The sequence below is a fragment of the Gymnoscopelus braueri genome (genome assembly GCF_963280865.1).
Source record: "Gymnoscopelus braueri genome assembly, chromosome: 4".
NCBI lineage: Eukaryota > Metazoa > Chordata > Actinopteri > Myctophiformes > Myctophidae > Gymnoscopelus > Gymnoscopelus braueri.
Window position 1 is genome coordinate 58,164,423 of NC_137605.1, and position 15,000 is coordinate 58,179,422.

At 38.3% G+C, this 15,000-nt stretch overlaps 1 protein-coding gene and 1 long non-coding RNA gene across 4 annotated transcripts in view; both read left to right on the top strand.

Annotated features, from left to right (window-relative positions):
- LOC308084818 overlaps window positions 1–15,000 on the top strand; it is a 244,260-nt gene that overhangs the window by 162,454 nt on the left and 66,806 nt on the right. The gene's annotated exons all lie outside the window — the stretch shown is intronic.
- Window positions 3,335–15,000, top strand: part of rorc (RAR-related orphan receptor C) — a 35,869-nt gene continuing 24,203 nt past the window's right edge. For all 3 annotated transcript variants that reach the window (XM_080427606.1, XM_080427607.1, XM_080427608.1), the window contains exon 1: window positions 3,335–3,552. In XM_080427606.1, coding sequence (XP_080283732.1) covers window positions 3,543–3,552 — 10 coding nt within the window. In that variant the 5' untranslated portion in view covers window positions 3,335–3,542. The remainder of the gene's footprint in view (window positions 3,553–15,000) is intronic.

Genomic DNA, 15,000 nt, shown 5'->3' on the forward strand with positions numbered 1-15,000 from the left:
GCGTCGCATTGCAACGCATTATGAGCTTGAAGATCTGCTATTTTCAAATGGCCGAAATAGGGCTGAAGTGGTTAGTGTGTTTTGTAATAATAATCTAAACCTACAAAGTACAGTAACTAGTAACTAAAGTTTTCATATAATTGTAGTCGAGTAAAAGTACAATATTTTCCTCTGAGATGTAGTGGAGTAGAGGTAAAAGTACTGAACCTTTAAAATACTCCAGTAAAAATTCCTAAAATGTATGTTGTACTTCAGTACATTTACTTAGTTACTTTCCACCACTCAGCTGATTGACTGGAGACCTTTATCCACACTTCAAAATGCATCAATTGTTCTCAAACTTGTTTAACCCAGTAAGACCTGAGGCCGATTCTGAAGCCTAAAGGTCCTTACACACCGGGGCGATTTTTTCGTGCGAATAATACGCTTTTTTAAAAAACTTATAAAGTCAATGCAAGCGTACATGGCGCGAAAAAGCGGAAAAGCGTCTAATTATTCGGAACGAGTCCGAATTTTGCGTATATTCGCACATTCGCCGGTGTGTAACCGCCTTAAAGGAGGTTACACACCGGCGAATATGTGAATATACGCAAAATTCGGACTCGTTCCGAATAATTAAAAGACGTTTTTTTCGCTCCGCGAAACTGGTGTGGAAGCTTGCAGTGACTTTATAAGGTTTTATGTTGCTATATCAGTGGTGCTCAAACTTGTCAAGGACCCCCAAAATTATATGCATTTGGTTGCGGACCCCCATCTCAAATAATTTGTTCCAGGGATTACCAAAAGCAAAGATTTGAGTAAAACATATTTGCTTTAAAAAATATGTTTATTTAAAATAAAATGTGATAAAAAAAATAGCAGGTCTACAAGCTCATAGTGCTCATAGTTGTTAGGATTGTTGATAGGAGGAAAGAAAAGCTTTCACCACTTCTTTTTAACATCTACACCGACGACCAACCAAAAAGTGCATACACTCGCCACTTCATCATCTACAGACGATCATGGCTTATGTGCACAAGCCACTGATTTCAAAGTTGTGGAAGAATGCGCCAATTGAAGGTCAGCTGGTCAGGAACCTCCCTTGAACACTGTGAGCACCCAGTCTACCAAGGGTGGGCAACTTTGATGATGGAGAGGGCCTCTATATTTCCACACTCACTCCAGGGGGCCACATTGCATATTGTTGCTGTCAGGCAGAAACCTCTTATCTCCATATTTTAACTTTTTTCGTAAATGAATGCCGTTCTAGTATGTCACACAAAAGTAGCAAAAAATTGCTGATCTACAAGCTCAAAACGCGTCGCATCGCAACGCGTTTTGAGCTTGTAGATCTGATATTTTTGCTATTTTGCTAAATCTACAAGCTACAACATATTATTGCTAAAAAGCGATGCGACGCATTGTGAACTTGTAGATTTGCTATTTTCAAATGGCCGAAATGTATATAGGGCTGAAGTGGTTACTTGTAACAATAATCAAAATCTACAAAGTAACTAGTAACTAACGTTTTCAAATAATTGTAGTGGAGTAAAAGTATAATATTTGCCTCTGAGATGTCATGGAGTAAAAGTAGAAATATTGAAAATTGGAAATACTCAAGTAAATACCTCAAAATTGTACTTTAGTACAGTACTTGAGAGGGTACTTGTCGCAGGTACTTGTCGCGGGTTCGACTCCCGATCCCGCCGACCTTTGGTGCGTGTCACCCCCCCCCATCTCTCTCCCCATTTCCCGTCAGCCTACTTTCCCTATCCCTCTCTAAATAAAGGCTAAAAGCCCCAAGAAGAAGTGATTAATCTTATCTAGATTTTATATGAACACATTTTGCTGGCGACCCCCCTGGAACCCGCTCATGGACCCCTGGGGGTTCCTGAACCCCACTTTGAGAACCACGGACATAAACAGATCGATCGTGTGGTGTACGTACTGTACTGTACGTGTGTTTGTTTGAGGTTTCCTCAGTCGTGTGAATTGTGAATGGAGCAGAGTTAGACGGAGGTGATGCTAGACCAAAAGAAAAAGAAAAAATGCAAGCAGCGGGGAAAAAAACAGTACTTAAGTAAAAGTATAAATACTGCAATGTAGAAATACTCTGTTAGGGCGCGCTCTCACCGCACTTTTATTTTACCTCTGGGGCAGAATCTGTCAATGCATTGTAAATGTAAATGCGTGGATTCACGCAAGAGCGGATCTTTCCGCCTGTCGCGCAGACCTTGCGTTTATCTGCTCTACACGACTTAGAAGAAAACTGCTGGAGGCAGGAGCTGATTTTCCCCCTCTGTCCAATCGGGTGAGTGGAAGGCGGACCTTCTCAAGCAACATGGCGCTCAAGGCAGCAGGCGGTGCGGGCCACGGGGAGGGTCCTGAAAGTGAGTGACAGGCGCGTCACTCCCGTTTTTTAGAATCCGCTGGCTGCAAAAAACTGCGGCCGCGCACAACCTGCGTTTAACAGCGGCCAGCCAACTTTTGGTGAGAGCGCGCCCTTACAAGTAAAAGTCTGGAATTCAAAAATTTTAAGTAAAAGTACAAAAGTATTGGTATCAAAATGTACTTAAAGTACAAAAGTAGAAAGTACTCATCATGCAGAATGTCCCATTTCACAAGTTTTGAAATGTATAAAAAGATTTTGAAAATAGCAGATCTACAAGCTCACAATGTGTCGCGATGCGACACATTGTGAGCTTGTAGATCTGCTATAACCCTATGTAGGGCTGAAATTGGTAATGTATGTTTTGTAATAATAATCAAAATCTACAACTAAAAGTAACTGGTAACTAAAGTTTTCAAATAATTGTAGTGGAGTAAAAGTACAATACTTGCGTCTGAGATGTAGTGGAGTAGAAGTAAAAGTATTGAAAATCGGAAATACTCAAGTTTGTACCTAAAATTTTTTTTTACCTAAGCACAGTACTTGAGTAAATGTACTTAATTACTTTACACCACTGAAAAAAAAACATCAACGTGGTGATTGAGTGACTAGCAACAAAGGAAAGGTGGAGGAAAAAAAGTACCGTGAGAGAGAATGGCAGACCAGGGACAGCCCCCCTACCCCCCTTCCTCCTCCTCTGTGTGTGTGTGTGTGTGTGTGTGTGTGTGTGTGTGTGTGTGTGTGTGTGTGTGTGTGTGTGTGTGTGTGTGTGTGTGTGTGTGTGTGTGTGTGTGTGTGTGTGTGTGTGTGTGTGTGTGTGTGTGTGTGTGTGTGTGTGTGTGTGTGTGTGACAGAAGTTGTGCAGAAGTTGCAGTGTAGTCAACCTCAAGCCCGGGTGACAACAGATAGAGACAGTGATAAAGGCAGTGACAGCGAGTGACAGCCGGCACATGCATCTGAAGACAGCAGGACAGAGTAGAGTGACAGACAGACAGAGACAGACAGACGTGTAGAGACAGACAGACAGACAGACAGACAGACAGGAGGACAGAGTGAAGACAGACAGACAGACAGACAGGCAGACAGACAGACAGACAGACAGCGTTATTAGACGAACAGAGGGAAGACAGTGTGACTTTGTGAAAGTGGGACACGGCTTCAGAGATAAGTGGAGATGATGCGAGGTAGGAACCATGGTCTCCTCTCTGTCTCTCTCTCTCTCTCTCTCGTATGTGTGTGTGTGTGTGTGTGTGTGTGTGTGTGTGTGTGTGAGTGTGTGTGTGTGTGTGTGTGTGTGTGTGTGTGTGTGTGTGTGTGTGTGTGTGTGTGTGTGTGTGTGTGTGTGTGTGTGTGCACATGCGTGTGTGTGTGTGTGTGTGTGTGTGTGTGTGTGTGTGTGTGTGTGTGTGTGTGTGTGTGTGTGTGTGTGTGTGTGTGTGTGTGTGTGTGTGTGTGTGTGTGTGTGTGTGTGTGTGTGTGTGTGCGCGCGCGTGTGTGTGTGTGTGTGTGTACACATGCATCGATCGGCCTCGTCCCTCTCCTGATATTGTCAGAAATCGCAACCACCCGTCCCCCGGCAGTCCTTGCACACCTTGCGGCCCGGGTACCATGACTTAATATCTGGAGTTGTAAGATCTCACCTTTTAACTGGGCATGTCATCATAGGCCAAGCAAGATTTACAAGCTCACAACGCTGAGTGTGTATATCTGCTATAGTCAGCGAAGAGATTTGGTGTGGAGGGGAAAAATGAGGGGGCCAAGGATAGACCCCTGGGTGGCCTCAGTCAATGAAGTATAGGCCGTGTGTATACTTTGTTGACCGGGGTGAACCCTATATTATAGGGTTTAACTGCTGAGGTGCTTTTACTTTACTTGAGTATTTTAATTGTTGATATACTTCTACCCCATTACATCTCTGAGGCAAATATTGTAGTTTTTACTCCAATGAAATTATTACAGCTTCAGTTTGCAGATTTAACACTTAAACCCTCTAGACTTAGTAAATTGGACCTGAGTTGTCTCTGTGCTTGGAACTGAATTTACCCTCTACACCAAATCTATTCACCAACAATAGCCGATCTTTGGCTAATGTTCCCCCCAGTGTATGGATGCTGGGGTTCAAGTGGTTAATGTAAAAAACATACATTACTAAATGTGTGTGTATTATTATAGGACTATGTAACTTTCCTCTTTTACCCTGGATTTGAATCCGGTTTCCTAGGAAAGTGCTGAATTGTTTTACCATTAAGCTAATAGAGCCGGCCTGCTTGCTCAGGGGATAAATGTAATCTTGACCATCAGAAATGTGTGTCAGAATCTGTGTCTGGGTGAGACTGGCCTTTGACATGATCTAAATGTCTCAATAGAAGAGCAGGGAGACAAAATACAACCACCCCAATTGTATAAGTTATATTATATTAACATACTCTACCATACAGATTGTATAAGTTATATTCTAATAACATACTCGACAAAAGTACTCAAATGTTTTACGTAAAAGTATCAATACTGCAATTTAGAAGTAGCCTACTCTGTTTCAAGTAAAAGTCAGAAATTAAAAATTTACTTGAGTAAAAGTACAAAATTACACTTTAGTCATTCAAAAAAAGTTACATAGTGAGGCTTTAATCTACCCAGCAGCACATAACGTAATTAGCCACGACTTTAGCTGCAACAGTAACCTTTTGACCCTTAGAGTCGCTATTTCTGGGCGAACTTTTGGCAAAAATTGCAGATCTATAAGTTCACAACACTCATGTTGTGGCCCGTTGTGAGCTTGTAACGCGGCTATTTTCACTGAATAGATTTTGTGTAGAGGAAAAATAAGGAGCGGACCTAGTATATATTCAGTATGTATACAGTTTAAGTGGTTAAAGTGATGAACACATGAATGCATTACTAATTACAGTCCAGTATTGAGTGAAATGGACCATTCTGCATAACGAGTACTTTTATGTTTGTAAGTATATATTCATGCCAATACGTTTGCACTTTTACTGAAGTACAATTAGTGTAAAAAGTACATAATTATTAGTGTAGTGTGAACACAGTGCAGGCAACTTAGAATCATAAATATAGTATTTAATAGTCATATAGAAATGTATAAAAATAATCACATAAAGGCTTATTAAAACATAATTATGTGAAGTTTGTATGTTTGTTCCACATGCATCCGTTGAGTCTTTGCACTCCAAAACTAAAATCTACTTTTCAACCGTTGTGTTTTTTTTCCTGAAATGTTTTTTTAATCATGCACTCACACTCATACTTAATCTGCTATATTTATACATACATAATTATACATCATGTAGGCTACACACAGTATATAAATCCTACACAGTGAAATCATTAGAGTTGAATTATACCTCTGTAACTCTGAGAGTGTAACAAAGTAACCCATTGGACCCGTAAAGGTCCTTAACAGTGATGATTTTACGGCATATAGGCAGATATAGATATGCGTGTATGGACGTTTTGAAACTAAATTCTCACATTTCACTTCTATGGGTGTTGTGTGTGAAATGACTCGGATGTTGATCAATCTTTGTGATAGATCTTAGACGTTAGATTCTTTAGCACCGTGCACGGCCTGTCACCTGTGTGACAGTGTCAAGGCACAGCCGCCTTGGGATCGCAAGGTTCCCGGGTTCAATCCCCAGCTTCCCTCTTGGGATAGCGTCGAAGTGTCCTTGAGCAAGACGCCCTATAACCCCTAACTGCTCCTGATGAGCAGGTTGGTGCCTAGCATGGTTTTCCTCTGTGTGCGCGTGCGTGTGCGTGTGCGTGTGCGTGTGCATGTGCGTGTGCGTGTGTGCGCGCACGTGTGTGTGTGTGTGTGTGCGTGTGTGTGTGTGTGTGTGTGTGTGTGTTTGTGATGCACATAGTAAAGTGCCTTGGATAAATTGTAAATGCACCATTTGCTACACAGCTGTGTTGGTTTTATACCCTCAAAATACTGTAAGAAACGGGTCACGTTCTCAATTCACTGGATTCTGATACTGAGTTGTGTTATGATGCGGGTGGATGGCTTTTTTACCATTCAAAACAAATACACTTATCAGCAGTGGTGTAAAGTAACTAAGTACATTTACTCAAGTACTGTACTTAAGTACACTTTTGAGGGATTTTTACTTTACTGGAGTATTTCACATTTTCTGTACTTTTACTTCTACTCCTCTACATTTCAAAGGCAAATGTTGTACTTTTACTCCACTACATTTATTTGAAAACTTTAGTTACTATTTACTTTTCAGATATAAATTATGTTATTATGAAATATACATTAACCACTTTAGCCCTATGTTATACCTAGGCTATTTGAAAATAGCCGATCTACAAGCTCACAACGTGTCGCATCGCGACGCGTTGTGAGCTTGTAGATCTGCTATTTTCAAACATTGTTGTAGGCTACTCTTACTTTTGGTACTTTAAGTACATTTTGTTGACAATACTTTTGTACTTTTACTCAAGTAATTTTTTTATTCTGGACTTTTACTTGTATGAGTATTTTACTTTTACTTTCTATATTGCAGTATTGGAACTTTTACTTAAGTAAAGAATTTTAGTACTTTTTCCACCACTGCTTATCAGACATAAAAGGCGTTTTCTAAATTATAAAACCAAACCAAACAAAGAACATTATTTATGTAATAATAATGTAACATATGCAATAGTGGGATGCAGATATACACTGTAAGTAAACAAGAAGATTCACTGAATTATGTGAGGTATATGTTTATGATAATTCATTTCATTCAGGTTTTCATTGCAGCCATTAGACATCTGTACAAACTGCACCGAGTAAATTAACTGTTTAAATCATAATGTGTTTGATATCCGTAATCTGAAGACTCTTCAGACTCCACCGTAACCCGTTGCACTTGACCTTGACGACCATGCAGTCTCATGCAAAGGTTACAATGTAATTTAGATGTTAGTCACTCTGGATAAACGTCTGCTAAATGCCTACATGGTAAATTGTAAATTGATATCACACCACACGGCATGATAACTATAAGTATAAATATATTGTTTTAAACATTGGTGTAACTCAAGTGGATGACAAAGTCCACACCACAATTATAAGGACAGCATCAGTGTCGATGCTCCTTATGATTATAGTTAAAATTGCATTATTGAACACTACATGAAACTTTTGTGTTCTTATGATGTCAAGCTCAAAGTGACCTTTTGTAATTCATTGCACAACTAAGCCGTACGACAGTCACAGAAGCGATGTATTTTCATGTCTCACGCGGACGCTTCAGCAGAGTCGTGTTCTTTTGGTTGTGTTGAGATAAACGTTAACTCCCTACGGAACACAGTGGAGTCCACAGTTTATTTTGCAGAGACAGGTTAGATTATATACACACCCTGAAAAAGGCTGTTGTGCCTCCTTTTATGATGCCTTTTTTAGTATAGCCTTTTTTTTTACCTTGCCAGAAGAGTGCTTTGTTTTTTATGTTTTATTGTTTTTTGGAGGGTTCCCAACCAAAGGCACTTTCATCACTTTAATCATTCCAGACCTTTTGTCTTTTCTGTTAGATTATCTGTTGTGACAGCAGCATGCAATCAGCAATCAGTGAAGCGCAACACCTGTTTGGGGCCTAAATTATAATCTGTACTGCGGAGTACTAGACATGCCAAAAATAATAATAGTTGTTGTCAGTCAGAAGCCTTGTATCCTGTACCTTGATATTAAATTATATACACCAGGGGTCTTCAATAGGGGGTCCAGGACCCTTAGGGGGTCCTCAGAGATACTGCAGGCGGCCACCAAATATTTGCGTGATAGGGACTTTATTTTTGAATTTTTACATTAACCACTTGAACCCTATTCTGAGGGGAACATTAGCCAAAAATAGCAGATCTACAAGCTCACAACGCGTCTGCGACGCGTTGTGAGCTTGTAGATCTGCTATTTTCTATCTATCTATCTATCTATCTATCTATGTTTATGTTTATTGTTTGCACAATAATAAAAGAAGAACAAAGAGTTAAGACAAACGTTATTATTGATATTGTTGACAAGATGCTTTTTAAGTCCTTTTTTAAATGAAATCAGATGTATACATTTTCCAGGTATTCTGGCAAGTTGTTCCAGAGACAAAAAAAAAGCCACGTGAAGATCAGAGGATATTCTTGTAGGATCGTTGTCTACAGTGGTGGAAAGTAACTAAGTACATTCACTTAAGTACTGTACTGAAGAACAATTGTGAGGTATTTGTACTGTACTTTACTTGAGTATATCCAATTTACAATACTTTTACTTCTACTCCACTACATCTCAGAGGCAAATATTGTACTTTTAGTCCACTACAATTATTTGAAAACTTTAGTTACCAGTTACTTTTCAGATTTAAATTATGATATTATGAAACATACATTAACCTCTTTAGCCCTATTTTATACATGGGGTGGAATCTGCCAATGCTTTGTCAATGCAAATGCGTGGATTCGCAAGAAAGATGCGCAAGACCATGAATCCACGCATTTGCATTGACAAAGCATTGGCAGATTCCGCCCCATAGGTAAAATAAAATTGCGGTGTGACCGTGCCCTAACAGGGTATTTATATATTGCAGTATTGGTATTTTAAGTAAAGAATTTGAGTACTTGTTCCACCACTGGTTGTCTACAGACTAATTTCCAACACCCATCAAAAGGAATTCCCATGCAGTTTCTCGGTGGTGCTCATAGAAATCACACTTCCATCGTCACGGTTACACATCAAACAACATGACAAAGTCACACATGCACCTCGCATCACACACACACACACACACACACACACACACACACACACACACACACACACACACACACACACGTACAGGCGGATTCATTCATTCTGCTTTTGACACACATCCCCAAATTCACTCTATATGCTTCACAGCTAGACACATACAGCAGTCAAACAGGCAGTAAATAGTTCTTTGATCAAATGTTATTTCCCCCATTCTCAGACAGTGAAGTTGCATGTTCACACATCAGGCGTGTGTTGTCTTTCTAGTCGAAAACAGAGTTGTGTTTGATATGCGAAGGTGTTACTTTCACTGTACTATGTTACGGGATTCCGTCACTGTCAGTGATGGAAAGTTCATTTATTCAAGTACTGTACAGAACTTGAATAAATGAACTTTCCATCACTGATGGAGTACAATTTTGAGGTACTTTGAAAAAAAAACGTAATACTTACAGTATACTTCATCTCAGAGGCAAATATTATACTTTATGTTGCAGATTTAGATTATTTATACAAATCATACATTAACTTCTAAATGATGGTGTATTATTTTAGGTAAATCTAGCAGAAAGAGAAAAAAACTCCTGCAAACTGTCTTCAAATGTTTTTATTTTTCTAATGTTATTTACTTTCCCATAAAAGACAATGTTTTGCATTTGAAGTTTTTTCTTTCAGTAGTTTGGGCCCTCGTCTGGTCTTCTCCTACGCGCCTTTGTAGGTGTGCAAAATACTTGTTTATAGGTTAATCTACCAGCAATTGAATATTAAAGTGATGAACACATTAGTACTTTTATTTTTGGTACTATATTTTGATGACAATACTTTTGTACTTTCACTCAAGAGTATTTATTTATACAATGCTGCTTTTAGTAGGATTTTTTATTTATTTTTAAATATAATTATTTCGCCTATGTACATGCCCAAAATAGGGAGACCAGGATGAAAACGGTCAATATAATTGACTCCAAATGCAGTTAAAATTCAATGAAGGAGATAGTAAGTAAAGTGGAGGTTTTGTATATACAGTATGTTGTTGTTGTTATTATTTAGAATTATTATATTCTTATCAAGTAACATGTGCATTTTATCCTGCAACTTTAAAGTATGGCAAGTTTATTTGTAAAGTACTTATTCACCAATTGAAAGCAATTCAATGTGCTGACACTGAGAGCACTAAAAGACTGCAAAAGAACAATTTGTCAATAAAATTATACACTACAGAAGAATGTACTAAATTATAAAAGGCAGCAGCAAACAGAGACATGTTTGGCTTTGATTTAAAAGAAGTGAGAGTGGCAGCAGATTTCAGGGTGTTAAGTGTTAAGTTCCAGATATGCGGTGCATAAAAACAAAATGCTGCTTCTCCATGTTTAGTTCTGCTCCTATAGGGACACAAAGCACACCTGTCCCAGATGACTAATCAATTCTTTGACATACAGGGAGTGAAGATTGATTGATTAGCGACTGACAAAGATATGTCTATACCACGCAGACATACAGTATCTTGGTCACTCTGTCTCATCTTTTTGTTAGGTTTGTTTTTCTTTTCTTGACCACGATGTAAGAATGAAATATTATTTCAATAGTGGGCTATATGGTTTTAGACTGAAGCTATAGAGGTTCTTGATTTAGCTGGTTTCCTTTTCTGCTAAATGTAATAAAAATCGAAATGTATACCGGGCTGAAGTGGTTTATGTATGTTTTGTAATAATAATGAAAATCTTTAGTAACTAGTAACTAAAGTTGTCAAATAATTGTAGTGGAGTAAAAGTACAATATTGCCTCTGAGATGTAGTGGAGTAGAAGTAAAAGTATTGGACATTGGAAATACTCAAGTACAAGTACAAAAACTCAAGTACAAAAACCTCAAAATTGTACTTAAGTACAGTACTTAAGTAAATGTACTTAGTTACTTAATTCCTTTATCCTGTATAGCATAGTAGTACACATTAGATTGTTGTGCGTGTGTGTGTGTGCGTGCATGTGTGCGTGCGTGCGTGCGTGTGTGTGTGTGTGTACACAGCGTGTTTGCATTCTTGCATGTGTGCATTCTTTCAGGTAGACGTTTCCGTCAGAGGAAGCTTTGAGGGTTTTGTTGTTTTTCTGTCCGTTTACAGTGCGGTGTCACAGACTGCTGACTAGCTGATTTTACACCAAGACAAAAGCACCCCCCCCCCCACCCACACCCCCACCCCCCTCCTCTCACTCTGCCTTCACACACATGAACATGAACACAACACGGTAAAATCACCAGGTTTATTTAATTCTCTGAGTAAAAATTTAACCTAATGGACGATTAGCCTACAATTGTATAGTAACACTTAAAGCCTTAAAGGGCCCATTTTTATACCCTCAGAGTTCAATTGATACCCAGGATTTAGCTGTAGACGATCGCTCTCAACTCAACTCAAACTTGATTTATAAAGCACAACATTGACCAGTGGTCAACCAAAGTGTCAGATTAAAAACAAGCATACAGAAAACAGAAAAACTAAAATAACACAAAGAATAAAGACAGCATTACACAATTAAGCCAAGACGTAAGGGCCAGGGTTATACGATCAGACAGAGTTAAAAGCCAGGGAGAAGAAATTAGTTTTGAGTACATTCACTCAAGTACTGTACTTTGTAAGCGTGTGTGTGTGTGTGTGTGTGTGTGTGTGTGTGTGTGTGTGTGTGTGTGTGTGTGTGTGTGTGTGTGTGTGTGTGTGTGTGTGTGTGTGTGTGTGTGTGTGTGTGTGCGCGCGCGTGCGCGTGCGCGTGCGTGTTATGTGTGCATATTTGTACATCTGCAATCTTAATATGTCCAGTGTCAGGTGCCTGCTGTTTAGATCATATATTACTGTAGGTGTGTGAGGGTTGTCCATCTAGAAAGATCGTCACATACATGCAGAACAAATCTTTTTGCACATCCGTTGTTAGCTTGTAGATCAGTTCTTTTTGGCAAGTGACACCGTCGTACTACGGAGTATAAATCAGGCAGTACTCATTCTTCTTTGTCACTGTCCGTCAATCACATATTTGATCACATTCAGCAAATATCTGCATGTCTCTCTAAACTCTTGCTGCATCACTTAATGTATGTCTAAAGCTGTAAAGTAACTAAAGCTGTCAACTAATTGCAGTGGAGTTAAAGGAATAGTTGCCTCTGAGATTAGTGGAGTATATAGAAGTATCAAAAAAGTATTAAAAAAAATTGAAATAGATTCAACATTCAAGATTTTTTGGCACATCGAGTGAATGAGGGAGTGTTAGATCTCGTTATCTCAAATACTCAAGTACTGTAAGGTAAGAGTAAATTGTGAAAAATGAATGATTAAGTACAATACTTGAGTAAATGTACTTTGTTACACTCTACCACTGTTCTCAGCTTTGTAAATGTAATTTCCATTTGTTTATAAGGTAGTAATCAGCCCAATGTCCCATTAAATATATAATCACTTTCACGTTTTTCACAAAGTACAATACAATTATCGGTGCTAAATTTAACTCTGAGAGTGTCCAATGGACCCGTAAAGGGCCCATTTGGTTCCATTTGGACACTCTGAGTTACAAATATAAAGTGCTGTACAGAGTACTTAATCTTAGTGATACTGGTGCATTCATCTCACACAATGATTAGTGTGCTTTTTCAAACTATGTAATGAACTGCTAATCATAAATACAGAGAGCATATTGTAGCATCTGACGGTACATGCTACTAGACAGACGGAAGTGTATGTACAGTAGGTGTGTAATAGTGCAAAGTGCGCTTTGATTAGGACTGATGAAACTCAATATTTCCACCCGTCTGCACCACTGATATCTAAAAATTGCAGAATGCAGAGATTTTATACCTGTAATTGTGTCGTTCTTTTGTTGTTGTTTGTTGCAAAAAAACAATAGACAAGACTGTGTTTGTATGGTTGGTTTTGACCAGTGGTGTAAAGTAACTGTAGTAACCTAAGCACACTTTTGAGGATTTTTTACTTTACTGAAGTATTTCCCATTTTCAGTACTTTTGCTTCTACTGCACTACATCTCAGAGGCAAATATTGTACTTTTACTCCACTAAAATGTTTTGAAAACTTTAGTTACTAGTTACTTTTCAGATATAAATGATGATATTATGAAACATACATTAACCACTTTAGCCCTATATTATACATAGGCTATTTGTGAATAGCCGATCTACAAGCTCACAACGCGTCGCGATGTGACACGTTGTGAGCTTGTAGATCTGCTATTTTCAAACATTTTAGTACTTTTACTTTTGGTGGCAATACTTTTGTACTTTTATTCAAGTAAATTTTGAATTCTGGACTTTTACTTGTAACAGAGTATTTCTATATTGGGCAATTGGTACTTTTACTTAAAGTACTTTAAAGTCAAGAATTTGAGTACTTTTTCCACCACTGGTTTTGACATGGTTCAGGGCAGCAAGCCTGTGGGAGAAATGTGAGAGAGATTTACCGATAGATAGCACATCAGGCGATATACACCAACCAGAGGAAACGACAGGCGCTCAGACAGATCTGCTCATCAGCAATATGACAGGTGAAATAGTAAGTGCTTTAGGCACATGAAGATAGACATTAATTACTTAGGTGATCTTCACCAGTGGTGTAAAGTAACTAAGTACATTTACTCAAGTACTATACTTAAGTACAATGTTGAGGTACTTTTAATTTATTGGAGTATTTCCAATGTTCAGTACTTCTACTCCACTACATCTCAGAGGCAAATATTATACTTTTACTCTTTTACTTATTTTTGTACTTTATTTATTATTTAGTTACTCTAGTAACTTTTGTTACTAGTTACTTTGTAGACTTTGATTATTATTGGAAAACATACATTAACCACTTCAGCCCAAAATAGCCGATCTACAAGCTCACAATGCGTTGCGACGCATTGTGAGCTTGTAGATCTGCCATTCGCAAAAAATATATATTCATTTGAAAACTTGAAACGGGACATTCTGCATAATGAGTACTTTTACTTTTGATACTTGAAGTACATTTTGATGCCAATACCATTTGTACTTTTACTCAAGTACATTTTGAATTCCGGACTTTTACTGAGTATGTCTATGTTGCAGTATTGGTACTTTTACTTAAGTAAAGAATGTGAGTATACTTTTTCCACCACTGATATTCACACCGGCAGTCCAAATCCGATTTTTGGCCTTTCCAGATTGTAATCACATTGGTTTTTATCTGAACTGCAAAGAAAAAAATTATTTTTGAAAAATAAGTTTTGAAATGTGATTCAAATGTGATTGTCTGATGTCTCAGTCTGGACACTGCGACGCTGTAGTTCGTCACACAAACTACGGTGTCAGTCGCTGAAAAAAGGATATCATCTCTGTCGAATGGAGACCTCACATGTCCAAAACTGTAACTTTTGAGGATTCAAATTCAAAAGCAGAAAAAGCAGCAGATCTACAAGCTCGAAACGCGTCGCTTGTAGATCTGCTACTTTTGATGCTTTTGTGTGACGCATGTAGTATGATCCAAGTAGGGTGTTCATTTACGAAGAAACTTAAATATGGAGATAAGAGGTTTCTGCCTGACAGCAGTGGTGTAAAGTAACTAAGTACATTTACTCAAGTACTGTACTTAAGTACAATGTTGGGGTACTTTTACTTTATCTGAGTATTTCCAATTGTCTATACTTTTACTTCTACTCCACTACATCTTAGAGGCAAATATTGTACTTTTACTCCATTACAATTATTTGAAAACTTTTGTTACTAGTTACTTTGCAGATATAAATTATTACGTTATAAAACATACATTAACCACTTTAGCCCTATTTTATACCTAGGCTATTTGAAAATAGCCGATCTACAAGCTCACAACGCGTCGCATCGCGACGCGTTGTGAGCTTGTAGATCTGATATTTT